Genomic DNA, 17,949 nt, shown 5'->3' with positions numbered 1-17,949 from the left:
GCAGGAAGGGACAGGCGGGCACAGGCGGGGTTGGGGCTCCACCTTTTGGCTTCCGGCGCCGGCGGCCGGGGACGCCCCCGTCGCGTCTTTGGGGCCTACGTGCGACGCGACACGGCGGGAGGCGGGCCGCGGCCGGGGACTTCCTCTCGGCCCTCCCGGAACCAGGCTCCGCAGCTGCCTCACCGACCTGGGCTGAGAAGGCGGGTCCTCCATAGCCTTCGAGTCGAGGGCTAGAGCGGCCAGGCCGCCGAGCCGGGTCGAGCCCGGGCTGGCGACGGCTGCGTCACGCGAGGGGCGGGGCTGCCACGGGCGGAGGCCGGAGCCGGAAGCGGAAGAGGCGCTCGGAGCGGGGAGTGGGGCCTAGCTGCAGCCGGAGCCTGGGAGACGGTGAGTATGGGGTCCGGGCCCGCGATGGGAGCGGTGGCGGGCGGTGAGTCGGAGGAGTGGGCGTGCTGGGTGTGGATCCCAGGGCTCCCGGTTCGGTCTCGGGCTACTCCCTTTCGTTTTCTTCTCGGTGTACCTCAGGCCGCGGACCCGACCTCTCACCCCTGACCCGTCGCTTCTCCCCCAGAGGGCGGTCACCGCAGATCCCGACCTCTCGATCCCGCGTGTCGGAGTCCGAGCCTAAGAGGTCTCTGAGGCCCCAGCAGGGATCCTGTTTGGGCCCTGCACCTGCCCGCGGAATGGGGTCGGGGTCCTACCTGGGATAGCCTGGAGGGGCTTTCAGACCACTCCCCTACCCCCGGCTCGAGGCTTAGTTCGCACACTCCTCTTCCCCGCGCGGCTTGGAGTTTGATTCCGCCCCAAGCTGGCCTTCCCCTCCCCCCTCCCCCTCCCCCAGGTCTCCCCTCGCCTCCACTGGCGGCGGTTACGGGGGACGGGGCTCTGAGATCTGTGGGAACCGAGGCGTCAGGAGGGGACGCGAGCGAGGGTCTCAGGACCCCTGCGTGTTTTGTTGTGATGCTGGATCCGCTCCAGCCCGGAGGAGGCGCCCGGCCAAGCTGACAGTACAAATGCCCGGGCTGCTCCTCGGTCCGGGAATCTCTGTGCTTTAGTTACGGGTGCGGGTGTCCTGGTGTGGAGCTGGGGTGGGAATCGCCTGAGCCAGGGCTCCGTCGAGGCGGAGTTGGCGGCCTTCCAGCTTCCCTCCTCCATGCCCTTGAAAAGGAGGAGCGTTTCACCCGGTGGTGGCGGCTTGCAAGGTGGCAGGTTTGAGGTTGCAGCGGTGGGGCAGCGTCAGCCAAAAATAACCATGGGGCGCTGGGGTGGCTGGAATCCGGGAGGGCAGCCACTGACCTGGCTGGCTGCTCTTCTTGTCAGCCGAGTTCTCTGGCCAGGACCAGCAAATGAGAAGACAATTAGGCCTGTGCTCAGAGAAAAGCTGGCATCCTCCGCCTGGTTTCCTTCACCTTACCTTTTTCTTCATTGTGCAGAGGCAGAGCCTTCCAGAGCATAGCTTAACAACCTGTTTGCTGAGGCCTCAGAGAATCAGAGATAATTGATGAGAAATGGGCCCTAGAGCCCTAGCTGGGAAGATAATGAGGAGCATCTGGTATTCCCAATATTTCACTTGCCTAGAATGTGTTAAAAGAGAAGTTATATCCTCTATGATTGCCTTGTGTGTGATGTCTTATATAGCTTTCATACTTGTCATCTCCTTTGCCAAGTTGGCTGGGAGGTCGTGTTATCTCCATTTTCCAGGTATGGTAACCAAGGCCCAGTGTATAAGGTCACGAAGCCAGTAAGGCAGCACTGGGATTTCGTTCAGGGTTTTCTACCCGGATCTCTCTCCCCTCTGGTCCCTTGGAAGGGACTTAAAAATGTCCTTAATGCCCTTAGGGCATTTAACACAGACCCAGAGGTGTTACCTGGAACCTTTTTAATGTTGCTAATGAAAAGCTGCCTTCAGTACCTCTTGTGGGCCCAGACCTGTGCTAGGCCTTTGACCTAAAGGCATGTATTAGGCATGTTACTTAAAGGAGTGATATAATTTAATCTGCACAGAACCCTGTAAGAGATTACTATCCCCTTGTTGCAAAAGGAAGCTGAAGGTTAGACTTGTTTAATAACTTGCTTAAAGGCACAAGCTAGAAGTGGCAGTGCCAGGATTCAGATTGACATCTGAAGCTGTGCTCTTTCCACTAACATGAGCATACATAAGAATCTTCTAGGTCCCAGGAGAGAGTCTTTGGCTTGTTGTAGACTAGACCATGTCTTCCAGGTCTGGTGCTTTGCCCAGTGAGGATGGGCAGGGCCTTTGTCCTGGCCATTGGAGCATCTTCCTTGTCATTTATTGAGATGCGAGATAGTGCCTTCATTCCATCGCTTGGGCACCTGACCCAGCCATAATTGCAGGAAAACAGTGAAATATTAGTCAGAACAGAACAGCTCTTGAGGAGCTGTTACAAAGTATTTATCTCCAAGGGTTGCTATGGCCTGGGCTTCCAGGTAGAGGGCAGAAGACAGCTGCTCGCGGGGAGACTGAGGGCAGTGACTTTCTCAGGATTGCACAGAAGCTCTCAGGGGTTTTGTCAGATATGCCTCCCTGACCTGCTCGTTTACGGAGAGCCATTCCATTCTGTTCTCCTCCAGACAGACCCTTCTCATAAGATGGGACAGCCTCAGTGGATTTGTCCAAAATGTGCTTGATCAGGCAAGCCCAGGACCGACCACCATTGGTTGGCTATGGCCAAGTGAAGGGTTGGGAGGAAGGCTGGCTACGGTCTCTGGCCCAGCCCTCCTGTGGAGGCAGTGTCAGGGTTTGGGGTGTGGGTGGAACAGGGAGCTGGCCTCACATAGCCATCTTTCTCAGCTGATGGCTGATCCAATCTGGCAATTTTCTGTGGTGGGTGTAAGTCCCTACTGAACCAGGAATAGTGAGGTGGGGCCCTTTTGGCCTGCCTCCCCGAGCCCGGAGCCTGCCAGACAGCCAGCCTTCTGACTTCTCTTGAGATGGGCACAGAAGAGGATACTGGAGCAGGGAATCTAGAAGAGGGCACAGTAATGGTACTGTTGGAGGTGAGGCACTGCCTGGCATGGCACCAGTGGCAGGTGGTCTGCAGGTGCTAAATAGGCCTCGGGCAAGTGACTTGGTTGCTCTGAAGACCCTGGCATCTTTACAGATGCTAGGACTGAATGTAGACCAACAAGGGCTGCATAGACCCCCATGTCTGCTTGGCCAGACCCTCAGGTAGGCTAGGGAATGTTTGTGGGACCCTCTTTGTCCAAGGGCTGGTCTTCTCGATTCTGCTTGTGGCTCTTCACACTGATTTGTGGTCCTTGAGCAGGGTACAGTTCAGGGCCTCAGCCAGGCAACTTGGCTTCTCAAACTCGAGGGCCTTCACCCCTTGCTCCTGTGTATTGGCTCCCTGCCAGCAGCCTTTTGACTCTGGCCTCTGGCTCGACAGAGCAGGCACTTCATAGGACCCTACAGACAGTCAGGAGGGAATTGAGCACAGGAGGCTCCCTTTCTACTTGGCCTTGGTCTCCTGTGATGGTGCTCACCAGCCCCTCCCTGCATTCTGCCTCGGCACCTGTCCTGGCTCTCCAGGTTCCCTGAGTGCTCAGGCCACCAGGCCAATGATGCTGTGCTGGGGAGGCAGCTGCTTGTTTGTTCTCTGGTGGAGAAGGGTGTTACCCATTGTCTGCTGTTTGACCAGTGTGACCTGAGTTCTTCACTTCATGAACCCCTGGGAGGGGCTGCCCCCAGACAGAACAATGGGCCTCTTCTTCAGGAGCACCTAGGCTGCCTGGGCAGCCCTGTGGCTGGCTGCGTGTTTAGCAGGGCTTTCTATTTCTCATGGCCTAGATGCATCACTGTAAGCGATACCGCTCCCCTGAGCCAGACCCGTACCTGAGCTACCGATGGAAGAGGAGGAGGTCTTACAGTCGGGAGCATGAAGGGAGACTGCGATACCCCTCTCGAAGGGAGCCTCCGCCCCGGAGATCTCGGTCTAGAAGGTGAGAGGGAACTAGGTCGGAAGAAAGGATTCCTTCCCACTTCCGGGCTAGGGAGACGGCCTGGAGGCTTGTGGCAGCCCTGGGCCTCTTCAGGTGACTGCCGCCTCTGCCCGGCTGCACATTGATCACTGCCCTGTCCTCTTCAGGCTCTTCCCCTGATGTCACCTGCGTTCCCTGGCCTCAGTTCGCCACCATCCATGCCACCCCTTCTTTCGCTATCCTTGAGTCTTCCTTCTCCTGACACATTCCCCCATTTTCTAGGCCAGCATCTCCCCTGCTAACCTCTGAGCCTTCCTCATTGTGGATTGGGAACATAACCTCAGCCGTTTCCAGAAGTTGGTCCCTGGTCTTAACTCAGTCCCCAGACCAAAATAACAGTCTCTGCAGGCCACAGAGAGCTCTGGGACGGGGGACCCTCAGACGTCCTCCACCATGCTCACCTTTCCCAGTGCTCTGCCTCCTGTGGCGCTGGAGGGGTGCTGTCAGGAACCGGGGTTCTGGAGGTTGGATTTCACGCACACGTGCTCCCCCTCCCCCACTTCCCCTAGTCTGGATGCCTCTGCTCCCACAGGCTACCCTTGTGAGCTCTTTGCAGGGGCCCCACCACATGAGTCTTGACTAGTAGCAGGAGCCCGGTTGGTGGGAGGAAGCTCTGACCAGTGTCCCAGTTGGCGGGAGGAAGCTCTGACCAGTGTCCCTATCCCCGTCTTGGCAGCCATGACCGCCTGCCCTACCAGAGGAGATACCGGGAGCACCATGACAGCGACACATACCGGTGTGAAGAGCGGAGCCCATCCTTTGGAGAGGACTACTATGGATCTTCACGTTGCCATCATCGACGGCGGTCACGGGAAAGGGAGCCATACCGGACCCGCAAGCATGCCCACCACTGCCACAAACGCCGCACCAGGTCTTGTAGCAGCGCCTCCTCGGTGAGTGGTGGCCAGAGTGTGCTGGCTGGGGCTTAAAGGCCTCGTCTCTTTCTAGCCTTCTCTCAGGCTGGCTGGTCTGGGTGAGTACTGCCAGCCCTGCGCACGTGCATTTGGTGTGCGTGCGTGTGTGTGTGTATGTGTCGTCTGGTCCAGGTGCAGGGCTGGGCAGGGGGCCCGGCTCCTCTGTCTTCTGGCCCATGGGCAGTGGCAACTTAGGGGCTCTGGTTCCGGCGCTGGCTGGTCCCCAGCCTATCTGTGTCTCCACACCGCTCCAGGCACAGGCCACATGCGCAAGTAGCCAGAGACACTTCTTCAGAATCCTCAATAGGGTTGCTGGTACGTGGTGTGGAGCTGTATGGCCTGGTCCTCCCCACCCAGAGATTGCCCCCCACACACAGCTGAGTGCTCTGACTGGTATGGACTGCATCCACCTCTGCAGTCTCTTCTCCACACCCCTCACCAAAGGCCCGGAGGCTGGAGTGCCCACGGGTAGGGGAGGGCCCGTCAATTAGCTTGGACTGGGACCTTCCCTCTGACCTCCAGTCAGGTCCTCTGCAGCCTAGCCTCTTCACGTGAGGGGCAGTCAAGGCAAGGGGGACGAGCTGCCTGTGTGGTGGGGCATGTGAAGAAATGGCAGAAAGGCCCGCAGCTCCAGGCCTTGTCCAACTGCAGGCCACACGCCCAGAGCAGGGCCTGGAAACATCCTTAATGTGAAGGGTTGTATAGAAGGGTCTCTGCTGAGACCAGGAAACCACACTGCGCTCAGGCCTCTGGGAAGGAAGGCCAGTTGTGTATCTCTGAGGGTATATGCTGTCTTCTCTTCTCTTCCCCAGCTCTCTTCCCTCCCTCACTCGCTCCCGGCCGTGAGGCGCCTGAGGAGTAGTGATGCAACAGTGGAGGGGAGCCAGGCGTCTTCTCTGCCGAGCTTTCCCGTGGTTCTTTGAGTGGCCACGGGTTGAGGTTGACTGGGCACCCGGCATGGCCCGGTGGCCTCGCTGCACACTGCCACAGGATGGTAGTGCAGGTCTGTGGCTCTGCTTCTTCTCTTTTTGGTGCCCTCTGTCGTCATGAGGCTCAGGATGGGCCGGGCCTGGCCTGTGAGTAGCATAGGTGCCAAGGCCAGGGCAGGAGCTGGCTTGGGGCCTGTGTGGGCCATCATGGTGGTAGGCCTTGGAGAGTCGACTGGCCCAGAGGATCCAGGGCTCCTTCCCTGCTCGAGGCTGGTGGCACAAGGGCTGCTGACGGAAGGCCGTTTCTGCTGGTGATGTTAAGTCTGGCCACGGATGCCGTCTAGGGACAGGTGGCAGCTGTCGGGCATGTGCAGGACTGCGTGGGCGAACAGAGGCAGGCAAGGACAGGCTGGGCATTCTGCAGCTGAAGCCAGCCAGAGTGGCCTCTGACCATTCTGGATGATTGGACCCAGGCTGGGCCAGCCATCTTCTTGCGCCGTTCTCACTGCGTCTTCACCCTGGCCGAAGCCATCATGGGAGGGCCCGGGAGGGGGAGACTCAGTGGAGGAGGGAGTCAGGCCTGTGACTCCCTACACGGCAGCCCCTCAGCAGCAGAGGCTGGTTGTCTTTCTGAGCATTTGCGGCGCCCTTCTCTTAGATAATGTCCGAGTTTTCTTTACATACCTGTAGCTGTTTTTACTTTTCTGTTTTTGAAGTCAGTTTGTGTCTTGACGTGTCCCTTGCAATATCCCTATCGTTATATATGCTGTGTGCCTTATGAAATGCTGGGATCTGGAAAATCCAATCAACCAACCCACCGGCTCCTCACCGTCTCCACCTCTGCCTTTGACTGACACCTCAATCTGTCAATCGGAACCGCCTACCATGCGATTGGTCGGATGGCGTTTCGGGGGGCGGTGCATGCAGAGAAGCCAACAGAGCAGTAAGCGCAGCAGCCGGAGTGTGGAAGATGACAAGGAGGGCCACCTGGTGTGCCGGATCGGCGATTGGCTCCAAGAGCGATGTACAGCCACCTTTCGTAAAACTTTACCTCTCTACTTTCTACCCCCCTTGTTAGACGAGACCTCTCCTGCCTGGAGGGGCCTCTAGTGCGCGTGGCGCCTTAGCGGGGCCACCAGTAATTGCCTGAATGACACAGACGCTAGCAACTTCTGTTTTTAAGAGTGTAGCAGTGAGAGAGAAACCTTTTTTGTTTTTGAGAATTTGAATGCTGTGAACTTGCAGGAGCTGCCGATCCTCTGTCCTCCAGATCCTCATGCCCTGTTTCTTTTCTCTCGTAGATGAGATCGTGGGGAACCTGGGTGAAGGCACCTTTGGCAAGGTGGTGGAGTGCTTGGACCATGCCAGGTGAGCCATCTTCCTGGGAAGAGTTGGCCTGAGGTTCTTGAAGGTGGTGACAGAGCTTAACCTCTTTCGTTTTAAAGGGTAGCACCAAAGCAGAGTTCTGACCTGTGCATGTTGGGGTTGTGCTGATCCCCTGAACTAGGGAGAAATTCTTGGGATTCCATAGGCATGTGGCATCTCTGCCCAAGGACTGCTGGTCAGTGAATGGCGCTGCCCCAGTTTCCCCACTTCCCCAGGACTGTGGTTGCGGATATCAGAACAGGGCAAGGACCTGGCTCCTCCGTGGTCTGGATCTGCTTCCTGTGATCTCTTAGGGTCTGGGCCTGGCAGGGGGTTGAGAGTACTGCTGAGCCCGACTCAAGCATGAGCCCTCACCCTCTGGAGGTCTGCCTGAGAGGCCGTGCAGGCCCCCGCTGAGAGAAAAAGACCCTGGGCTTTCTCACCAGGCAGGCTGCTGCCTTCTCCAGTGTGGCTAGGGTTGGGCCCCTTTGAGTGTGCCGAGGTAGAGCAGGGGTGCACCCGTGTGTGTAGGGGTGCTCCTGGGGGTACCTTGCTCCCTTCTAGACCGAACAGTGAAAACGTTTCTGTCCTCTTGCCATTCCTCAAGACCAGAAGCCTTGCCTTCTCCACCTTAGGCTGGGAGGCTACCTCCTGGGACCCCACTGCCTTCCCGCCTTAATGGCCCTCTCTTTGGTTTGGCGCTTTGACCAGAAAGTGCTTGTGTCCTTGCTGTCTCATTTGAGCCGCGTGCTGCCCGTATGTGACTTGCACTATTTTAGAGATGAAGAAACACACTTGGGGTCTGACTGTATCCCCCAGCTGTTGAATGGAGGAGCCGGGTACCGCTGTGCTCGGTGCTCCCACGTTCAGAGGGTTGCTCAGAAAGGACAGTTAGACCCAGCAGCCCAGCCAGCCATGTGGCCCCAATTTAAGGTAGTGATTATCACTGAGGAAGCCTCCCTGGGCGCCCAGTTCCCATTTAAACACCCCTCAGACCCCGTGTGGCCCAAGAGGTTAGGGCTGGGACCAGTGGGCATAGGGACATGTAGACTATACAGTGACCAGAGAGAGATGTGACAGATCTGAGAGCTGTGCCACATGGGGGCTCTCTGGGCTGTGTCACTCTGAGTAGCTAGATGGAAAGTGAGCCTTTGAAGTCACTAATGGGTAGGCACAGGGCTTGGGGGACCTTTAGGGAGTCCAGAGGGAGTCGGCCAGTGGGCTTGTTGTGAGGAGGCAGAATTCAGCTCAGCAAAAGGAAGGGCCGTCCAAGCCTGGCAGTAGTTGTGTGGAAGTGACAAGCTCCCTGTGTCGAGGGTCGGAATGCCCTTGAGGGATCCTGTTCTAGGAGGCTGGAGTGGTGGTTTTTCCTGAGGTCCTCTCCTGCCCTGAAAATCTGGGAAAATGGGATAGGGAGAGAAAAGCAGGGTGTTCTCTAGAAGATGCCTCTGCCCTGGGGCCTGTAAACCTTTCCTCAGGCACCAAGGCCAGCTTCCCAGAGGCCTCAAGGCCACACCATTGTGGGCCAACACTTATCACTCTAGTTTCCCACTGGGCATCTGGACTCTGGCTGTTCCTTCCTGACAGCGTTGGGCCTAGCAGGCTACCCTCAGCAGATATTCTCTGCTGAGATTCTGCAGGTGGCCTACAGGGGTGGTGCTGGGGGTAAGGGTGGGAGGTGTGGAGCAGGAATTATTAAAATCCTCATGGACACTGAACAAGGGTTCCTGGCAGTCAGTGGTCTCTGATAAATGCCGTGGCTGGTAGGCAGGCAGGTGGGGCCAGGGTGGTGTGCTAAAGGGATCGGCCCTGGGGTTCCCAGGGGGAGGAGCCTGCTGCTGGGGCCCTTACCCTCTTGCCAGGCCCTCACTCCATGCTGGAACCCCAGACTTGTAGATGTGCTCTGGAAGGTCAGGAGGTGCCACAGAGGGTTCCGAGTGGGACCGCCTGGCCAGGATCAATGGACTGGCCTACAGGTTGGGTTACTGAGTGAGCTCTAGGGCTGGCGCTGGTCAGCAGGATAGGGCTCTACTCCTCTGCCCACCCCCCCGGGAGCTGGCAGTGGCTGAGATCATAAAAGCCTAAGACTGGCACGGATGCCAACAGCAACTTGTTGTTATAAGGGTAGAGGTCTAGTGTTACAAGGGGTAGGCTGGGCATCAAGAATCTGCTGTCTTCAGGGCAGGCCCTGTTCCTGGAGACCTGAGTAGTGTTTGCCAGGAGTTGCTGGGTTGGGGTGGCGGGTGGGGGAAGGGCTGTACAGCTTCTCAGGAGAAATTCTGCTTCCTTCCCTGGTCCAGAGGGAAGTCTCAGGTTGCCCTGAAGATCATCCGCAACGTGGGCAAGTACCGGGAGGCCGCCCGGCTAGAAATCAATGTTCTCAAAAAAATCAAGGAGAAGGACAAAGAGAACAAGTTGTGAGTGTCGGCAAGGAATGGGAGGGAAGCTTCCTAGGGGGCAGCGTCCACTCCGGCCCCAACTGCCTGGACCCACTGGGGCTGAGCAGTGCTCTTTCACCTGGTTGGCACCATGCCTTCTGCCGACAACCAGAGCCAGGGGAGTTTGGCGAGTGAGTCTTGCTGGAAGGAACCTTTGGATTTCAGTCTAGGCTCCACCACAACCAGCTCTGTGTTCTGAGGCGGGCCTCCCCGCCCTGAGTTTGTGAATTGGGGGCTTCATTGGGTTGTGGTGGGCATTAGACAAGATACAAACCCAAAGCTGTTTGGGGCTCTCATATAGTCAGAGATATCCAAGGGAGAGCCACCTTTGGCACACAGACACTGAGCATTTCCCCTCCTCCAAGCACTGTGCTGAGCCCTGCAGGATCTCAGGAAGCTCAGCTGAGGGAGTGGAAAAAAGCAATGCTTGTTCTGTGGAGTGTACTGCTGTTACCCCCCCTCTTTCTCTGAGATGCAGGGATTGTGCCCATAATTTTGTCTGTGTGTATCTGCATCCTGCGTGGGACCCAGCAGCCTGGGAGGGAGTGGGGACTGGAGTCACCTGAGGAGAGGGTGAGGCAGCCAGCCCCCCCCAGCACAGACCCTGAGCCCCATCCATCCTTCTCCTCCAGCCTGTGCGTCTTGATGTCTGACTGGTTCAACTTCCATGGTCACATGTGCATCGCCTTTGAGCTCCTGGGCAAGAACACCTTTGAGTTCCTAAAGGAGAATAACTTCCAGCCTTACCCTCTACCACATGTCCGGCACATGGCCTACCAGCTCTGCCACGCCCTTAGGTGTAAGTTTCCACCCTCAAATGGAGCATGGGTCAGCCACATATCTGCAGCAAAGTCATCTGGTGGTCCTGCTCTCCATCATTCGCTGTAGCACATCGTTAACTATTCTGCTGGGCCAGAGACACCAGGGCCCCTTTGGCTGAAAGGCCTTCAGGTAGGAATCTGTGAGGATGGAGAGGCTGCAGTCCCCTCCAGGGGCCTCCTGAGCTGGCCTCTGCCCCCAGGCACTCGGGAAAAATAAAAGGAAAGAGCCGCTCTAGAATTAGCCCCGTACCACCCTGGCTCCTACCCTCCTGCATAGGATGAAGAGGTCAAAGACTGACCTGGCAGGTCCCACCCACAGGTCCTGTCAACATAGACACCCTCTGTCTCACCGTCATTTCCCATCTGTCTGCCAGCCTTTGAGAGCATATCTGGTGGTGCCTGTGCTCAGCACTGCAGGATTTGCAGTGGTTGGAACAGGTCGGGAAGGCTCGTTGGAGAGGAGGTGGATAGACCTAGAGCTAGACTACAGGGTCTGCATAGATGACGGGACAGGGGAGAGTGTTCCAAGCCAGGTGAGCACTCAGTGACGGCCCAGAGCCTGGCATGTGCTGCAACTCATTCTGGTGAAGAGAGGGCCCATGTTGGGAGAGATGGGCCACATCGTTGTGAGGGTCTTGAGTGCCAGATGGGAAAAGTGATGCGTGGCAGGGTACCACCATCGGTGGGACAGGAGTTGGAGGAAAAAGGCAGACCTCTCCTCGCTCGGGGCTGGGGATGAGGAGAGGCAGGACTGGCTTCATTGTTGTGCTTCATAGGGGGCCCTGTGCTTGGTTTAATACTCTGCTGCTACCATCTTGAGATTCTTAACTTTTGAATAAGAAGACCTGCATTTTCATTTTGCCCTGGGCCTTGCAAATTACGTAGCTGGTACTGGGGAGAGGGAACCACCCCAAGGCTGATGCTGCAGCTCTGGTGAGAGACAGGTTGAGGAGGCCTGGTCCCCTGCAGAGAGGTGGAGGGAGGTTTTATAAATGGAAAAAGTCTCCCCTGCCCCCTCAAGAATCAGAACCTTCCAAGGCCCTAAGCACAGAGAACTCTAGAGAGGGAAGCCAGTACAGAGGCACTTCGGTCTGCTCCCTTGGCCCACTGCTGAGGTTAGGGGCTCTGAGGGGCTCTGAGGGGCTCTGGCAGGCTGGCTTTGGAGGAGGGAGCTGGCCTAGCGCTGGCAGGTGCGCCAGAGAGGAAGCCCAGGTTTTCAGTGTCTGCTTCCCTCCTGCTTCCCCAGTTCTACATGAGAACCAACTGACCCACACAGACTTGAAGCCAGAGAACATCCTGTTTGTGAATTCTGAGTTTGAAACTCTCTACAATGAGCACAAGGTATTGGTGGGGGAAAAGATTGAGGCCCTGTTCCAGGGTGCGTTACCCACCAGGACAGACTCGACCTGGCTCACCTTCCTTGCCCTTCAGAGCTGTGAGGAGAAGTCGGTGAAGAACACCAGCATCCGAGTGGCTGACTTCGGCAGTGCTACCTTTGACCACGAGCATCACACGACCATTGTGGCCACCCGTCACTATCGCCCGCCTGAGGTGATCCTGGGTGAGTGACTGTGTAGCTCCCAACCCTGATAAAGCGGGCAGTTGTTGGGAGGGTATAAACAGGGAGTGAGGTGCCTGTCCACCACCTGAGGCCAGTGTCCTGAGTCACTGTGGCTGTTGACTTGGCCTTACCAAGAAAGAGACTTCTACTGGGTTTTGGGCAGGAGCCTTGCCAGGCAGTGTGGTAGCTGCGCTGTGACCTCTAGGCTGGGATCTCATAGCCTGTCCCATCTTGGCTTTCAGAGCTGGGCTGGGCACAGCCCTGCGACGTCTGGAGCATTGGCTGCATTCTCTTTGAGTACTACCGGGGCTTCACACTCTTCCAGGTAAGGCCTCTCCCACATCACCCCACTACCCTAAGGGCTGCTACTCTGACAGGCTGTAGAGGCCTAGTGTGGGACCGCTGCCCACCAGTCAGCATGTTGTGAGATTGTCTCCTGAGGGTTGTAGATGCTGGAAGGAAGAGGTCAGGGTAGCTGGAACACTCAGGGACTCTTGTGGTCAGCCATCAAGGATGGAGGACTGGGGTGGGAGGAGTGAGCATTCCAGGCAAGGGGCACCGCATGCGTGAGGGCATGGAGATGGGCTGGGGCAGGGCACCTTCTGGGGAGAGAGTGAGGAATGTAGCCAGAAAGAGGTGTGTAGTTATGCAGTGCACCTGAAGGGTCAAGGAGTCTGACCGTGACCCTGCGAGAACAGGCTGGCCTCATCCCTGGTCCCAGGCTGCCACCAGGTCAGAAAGGCTGGGACTGCTATTCCATTGGTGGGTTTGCATCTCCTGGGGCAAGAAGGGAACTTGCCCATCTTTTTTGTCCTTTATTCCCTGAGGGACCCTGAGGGGGCGGAGGCTGGCACTGACCCCCACTTGCTGTGTCCCTAACCTTCCACAGACCCACGAAAACCGAGAGCATTTGGTGATGATGGAGAAGATCCTAGGGCCCATCCCATCACACATGATCCACCGTACCAGGTAAGGAGCCCTGGTTGCTCCCTCAGGGCTGGCCTAGGGGCCTTTCCCATCTTGGAGTGACCTGGCAAACCTGTTGCCGAGACCTTCCTACTGGGTCAGGCCAGGATCCCCTGCCTTGCTTTGCTGCCATTCCTCAGGCTGCCGCTGTCTTTCCCATTTCGGGCTTGACCCTTCTTGTCCTTTGTTTTCAGGAAGCAGAAATATTTTTACAAAGGGGGCCTGGTTTGGGATGAGAACAGCTCTGATGGCCGGTATGTGAAGGAGAACTGCAAACCTCTTAAGGTCAGTTTCTGGCTTCCCCCAGCTCAACTTATGCCAAGGAGACCCCAGGCACTGGGCAGACACACAGCAGAGAGACAGGCCAGGCAGCTACAGGCTGCCTCCTGGTTCCGGCCCTATGGGAGGCTGTGCCTAAGGCTGCTGGGTGCTGGCAGTGGGGCTTCTTGCAAACTGCCCCAGAGGGGCCCTTAGCTCTACCCCTTCCCCACAGGGTGGCTGTGAATGTAATTGGGGAACACCAGAAGAGCCAGATGTCAGAGACCGTGCTACTTCCTGCCCCCTCTTCTCTCAATTTTGGGAAGAACTAGGCAGGACTGAGGTGAGGGGTAGGGAAGACCTAGACATGGCCAGGAAGCCTCTGTCAACTGCATTTGGTGCTTGGACAAGTGAATTCCACAGAGGTGATTTCTACCCACCTGTCAGAACTTTGCACGTGGGGGCAGAGGCACCAAGCCAGCAAGACACCCAGTAGCCTGACAAGTTCAGAGCAAACATTATTACAGGCACAAAAAGAAAAGAGCTGCTCATTGTCCAGGAGGGGAGAAGTAGTCCTCCAGGGAGGCATCCCTGCCTCCTCAGCCACGCAGCAAGGCTTCCCAGAGGCAAGGGGACCTGCTGTGGCTTCCCACGACCCTGCCATCACACTGAGACACCTTGTGTCCCTGAGCAGAGTTATATGCTCCAAGACTCCCTGGAGCACGTGCAGCTGTTTGACCTGATGAGACGGATGTTAGAATTTGACCCTGCCCAGCGCATCACATTGGCGGAGGCCCTGCTGCATCCCTTCTTTGCTGGTCTGACCCCTGAGGAGCGGTCTTTCCACACCAGCCGCAACCCAAGCAGATGACAGGCGCAGGCCACCGCACTGGGAGATGGAGAGCGGAACTGGGCTGCCCGGCCCCTTTTCTCCAACCTCTACCACCGGCCCCAGGGCCAGAGCCACCCAATGAACAGTGCAATGTGAAGGAAGGCAGGAGCCTACAGGGGAGGAGACTTGATGCCCAGCTGCCAGAAAGCACAGATTTGACCCAAGCTATTTATATGTTGTAAAGTTATAATAAAGTGTTTCTTACTGTTTGTAACCCCTGGTACCAGTGTGTCCATCTCCAGGCTCCTTGCCTTCTCCCTTCCCTACCTTATTAATAAAGTCTTTCTTTCTTAGCAGTTCAGCTTGTGGAGAGCTAAGTGTGAACTGGGCCAGGCACAGAAGGGCTAGCCAGAAGCTCGGGTGTCCCTCTGGGCCCAGAAGAGCAGTGGTAGGTCTGCTGAACAGTCCTAAAAGGGGACTGCAGGCCCCTGTACCTCTCAGCCCCAAGGAATGTAAGGGAAATGGCCCCCTGGTTTTACCTATCCTTCCAGCCCTGTCTTTGGCTGGGACTTTAGGCTGTTATGTGCCCGATAACTTTAATGAAGTGAAGTGTGAGAAGCAACGCAGGCTCCTAGGGCTGGGGATGCAAGTACTTCACTGCAGCATACCGAGCAATTTACCACAGAGCACAGGACTCCGTCATTCAGCTTTATTTTCGTGCTGGTTTTTGGTTCCCCAAGAGCTGCATGAGTGATCATCTAGGCCACCTGACCGGGGGTGGGTCCCTGGGACTGGGCACTGTGGGCAGGATGCCTCTGAAAAGAGCTGAAGAGAGAGGAATCATGCTTATCTTTACCACCACTGGGGAAGGCCCAGGCTGAGGGCAGGAAGAGGCTCCAGTGCCACCTGGGGAGAGAACAGGGAGAGGCTTGGGCACCAACTCCCAGTGGCCCCTCAACAAAAGGCCATCACCCCAGGGTCACTGTGACTTACTGGAGCAAGCACAGTCTTCTGGGCCAGGGTTCTTCTAGCTCGTTTTTCACTGTACCCAATTAGGAGACCTCCCTGCATTAACGGGCAGCCAGAACCTGTTTAATGGTTGCTTACTAAAATGCCTGTAATCCAGCACTGCTCCTCAGATTATGGCCCTGCCTCTAAAGAGAGGACCCCATTTTGGGAGCTTCTTGGCCCTGAGAGTGAGCAGAGGCTCAGGAAGGATACACAGCACGGGATTCACAGTCGCTGGCCTTCCACTGCTGGAGACAATTTAACATCTGAGGGAAGATGAGAGGAAAGGAGGGACCAGCCCTCTCTCCCCTGCCTCATCTGCTCCTGGCTATGCTCCTATAAGAAAAGTGATAAGTAGCCTGAAACCCATGGTACCAGGACCTACCCTGTGTCCATGATCCTTGGCAAGCCCTTCCACTCACCCCCTTAACCAGAGTGGGTGGGCACAGAGCAGAAGGAAGCCTGAAGCCCTGAAAAAGGCTTTAAAGCACAAGCCTTTTGCAAGGGCCCCTCTCAGGAACTTCAGGGCATGGCTCCTATTCCACCAGCCTTCAGGGCCTGGGCCTGTGAACAGCTGGGCGCTTAGTGCCTTAGGATCTGAGCAGCAGTGTGTTCCTAAGGCTGAGCCCCACCAGCTGGCTCATCCAGAACGAGCCTCATTTTGGCATCTTTGAGACAGGGTGCTGGCCCTGAGCCCACTCATCTAGAGACAACAATCATAAAGGGTTCAAGGCCCAGGCTGTAAAAGCTGGGGTAGAGCCCAGATGGGAGGGACGTGCGCCCTGCTCTGGGATCACAGCTGCCGGGGACCATTTCAGGGGAAGGGCAGAGGGGGCAGAAGAGCGTAGGGGGTGTGTGTGCAGGCAAGGAGGGGTGGGGAGTGGTGGCTTAGGACGGAAGCACCAGGGAGCCTCTTCTGGCTCAGCACCAGGCTCCCCCAGGGGCCTCCCCAATACTGAACATTAAAGCTGCACCCTGAGGGGTCTGGCCCCAGACCAGGCAAAGGCTCAGCCCCCAGCTATAGAGTATGGGGTTGGGGGGCACTGCTGGCAAGATGGGCACTGTGGTTCTACAGTAACATAACCTTATACTACCTGTGCTGAAGACAACAGAAAAACAGTAAAAAAAAATCCCAATACAGTACAGTAACACCATTCTGATGCCATTCCCCTTCCCTGCCTCCCAGAGTGATGGAGTGGAAAAAAACTTGAAAAAAAAAACCCCAGCATAAAACTTGGATCAGCTCAAGAGAAAGGGTCAAAAGCCCCCAAATCAACCTGTGGCGGGGCTGAGGGAAGGCCTCAAAGCCCTCAACGGAACGGAGACTGCAAGTCTGCCCTCTAGTGGACAACTGCAGCGCAGCCAGTTCTACGAGATCTGAGGAAGGGCCGCTTAGCTGGGGTTGTGAGGGAAGCAAGGGAGATAGAGCCAGCTCGGCACCAGAACCAGCTCAGGCCCCAAACAGGGCTGCCCCACCCTGCGAGGCGCTCGCCCAGGCCCAGTGGCTGTAAACCTGACACACAGTCTGTGAGCTGCCTATGTCTGTAAACAAAGCCCCACCTGATCACGCAGGGGGCCGAGTGTAGCGATGCCTGGAGCCACTGTGCACGGAGCCTGCCACTCGCCCCGCACACCCAGTGAGAAAGCCTTCCCTGGCTAAGGGCAGGTGACAAGTCCGTTTTAAATATGAGCTGTTCTCTCAAAGAAAGAAACCAAAAAGAGAAAAAACTTAACAACAAGGTCCATGAAGCTTCACATCCTTAAGGCGTTCGTTGTCAGGAGCAGCAGGGGACTGCAGGGTCCAGCCTGCCCAGAGCCCTTCTAGGCAGAGTGCAATGGGATGACAAATTTGCAGCCAAAGGGCGAGTGGTAGCTGATGCCCACCTCCTGGAATACCTGCTGGGGAATGCCGATGTCGCACAAATAGACGCGGCCTGCGTGCTCCCCCAGAGGCAGAGGTAGGCCCAGAGCCAGTGACCACTTGGCATCGATGCCCTGTTCGACTTCATGCACAGGAGGGTCTATGCTGAGTACTGGTGCCCGGTTCTGGTTGGCCCAGGCCACGGCTGCTTTGTACCAGGGCTGATCCCGCAAGAAGGCATTCTCGGGACAATCCAGGCAGTTGATCACCAGGTCCACAGGGCTGGTGGGCAGATCTGTAAGTGGAAAGAGTGCCATCTGAAAACCCCTATAAAGTAGAGAGCAGCCCAGGCTGGGACTAGAACCATGGTGGCCCCCAAGAGTGTCTTGTTCAGACACCACTCCAATGCCTCTCCAGAGGCCAGCCTTCTCAAGGCTGGGTCAGTACTCAGGCCCCGGAAGTTCCAAGGCCTGGTTAGGCTGGGTGCTAGAGACCAAGGGCGTGTCAGCCTGATGGACCACTGTCCTCATGGAGCTCCCAGGCTGAAGCACTGTCCTGCTGGGTGTGCAGAGCTTCTCAGGACACAAGGCCCTTGCCTCCTCCACATATCTGACTAACTCCCTGGTAAATTATAAGCTCTGGGAAGGTGGGCTCTACTGCTATGTCAGCCCTCACAGGGAGACTGTGCCTAGGGCTCAGGAGAAATGGGCTGACTGCCATTTGCTGTCTGGCCCAAGAAGTGTGAGCAGGCAAGAGCATGCTCATTCTACACCAGGCTGGCCTGCTCCAGACTGCCTGGCCTTGCTGGCCCCTCTCACTATCCTGGAAATGAGTCCTCCTTGCAGCCCAACCTTAAGAACGGGGAAGAAATCTATCACTTCTCCCAGGTGTTTTAAAAGGCTTCTCTGCTCTAACCAGGCCTCTGGGACAGTGTAAGAACAGATGTCTCAACAAGTATGTAAGTCTTGACCAGCCCAAGAGGTTAAACTGAGACTAG

The 17,949-nt window shown here is 56.7% G+C and overlaps 2 protein-coding genes across 5 annotated transcripts in view; one reads left to right on the top strand and one right to left on the bottom strand.

Annotated features, from left to right (window-relative positions):
- Window positions 1-140: 140 nt before the first annotated feature.
- On the top strand, window positions 141-14,357 carry CLK3 (CDC like kinase 3). 3 transcript variants are annotated; one of them, XM_061180059.1, is made up of 13 exons: window positions 141-387; window positions 3,809-3,960; window positions 4,676-4,892; window positions 6,770-6,866; window positions 7,144-7,210; window positions 9,508-9,624; window positions 10,278-10,444; window positions 11,713-11,807; window positions 11,898-12,027; window positions 12,270-12,352; window positions 12,917-12,996; window positions 13,188-13,278; window positions 13,487-13,938. In XM_061180059.1, exons 2-13 carry the CDS (start codon window positions 3,809-3,811, stop codon window positions 13,745-13,747), a joined length of 1,557 nt encoding a protein of 518 aa, XP_061036042.1. In that variant the 5' UTR covers window positions 141-387; the 3' UTR covers window positions 13,748-13,938. The 3 variants fall into 3 exon arrangements, with proteins under 3 accessions (XP_061036042.1, XP_061036044.1, XP_061036043.1); XM_061180061.1 differs by lacking the exon at window positions 13,487-13,938 and adding an exon at window positions 13,946-14,357 and having other exon boundaries at window positions 156-387; XM_061180060.1 differs by lacking the exon at window positions 141-387 and adding an exon at window positions 402-430.
- Window positions 14,358-14,785: 428 nt separating this feature from the next.
- The window catches only part of EDC3 (enhancer of mRNA decapping 3), a 51,776-nt gene continuing 48,612 nt past the window's right edge, over window positions 14,786-17,949 (bottom strand). For both annotated transcript variants that reach the window (XM_061181913.1, XM_061181914.1), the window contains one exon: window positions 14,786-17,247. In XM_061181913.1, the coding sequence (XP_061037896.1) occupies window positions 16,913-17,247 (335 nt within the window). In that variant the 3' untranslated portion in view covers window positions 14,786-16,912. The remainder of the gene's footprint in view (window positions 17,248-17,949) is intronic.

Source organism: Eubalaena glacialis, chromosome 2, assembly GCF_028564815.1.
Source record: "Eubalaena glacialis isolate mEubGla1 chromosome 2, mEubGla1.1.hap2.+ XY, whole genome shotgun sequence".
Classification (NCBI taxonomy): Eukaryota; Metazoa; Chordata; class Mammalia; order Artiodactyla; family Balaenidae; genus Eubalaena; species Eubalaena glacialis.
Note: the sequence above shows the minus strand (reverse complement) of the source record. Positions and strands in the feature narration are given on the sequence as shown.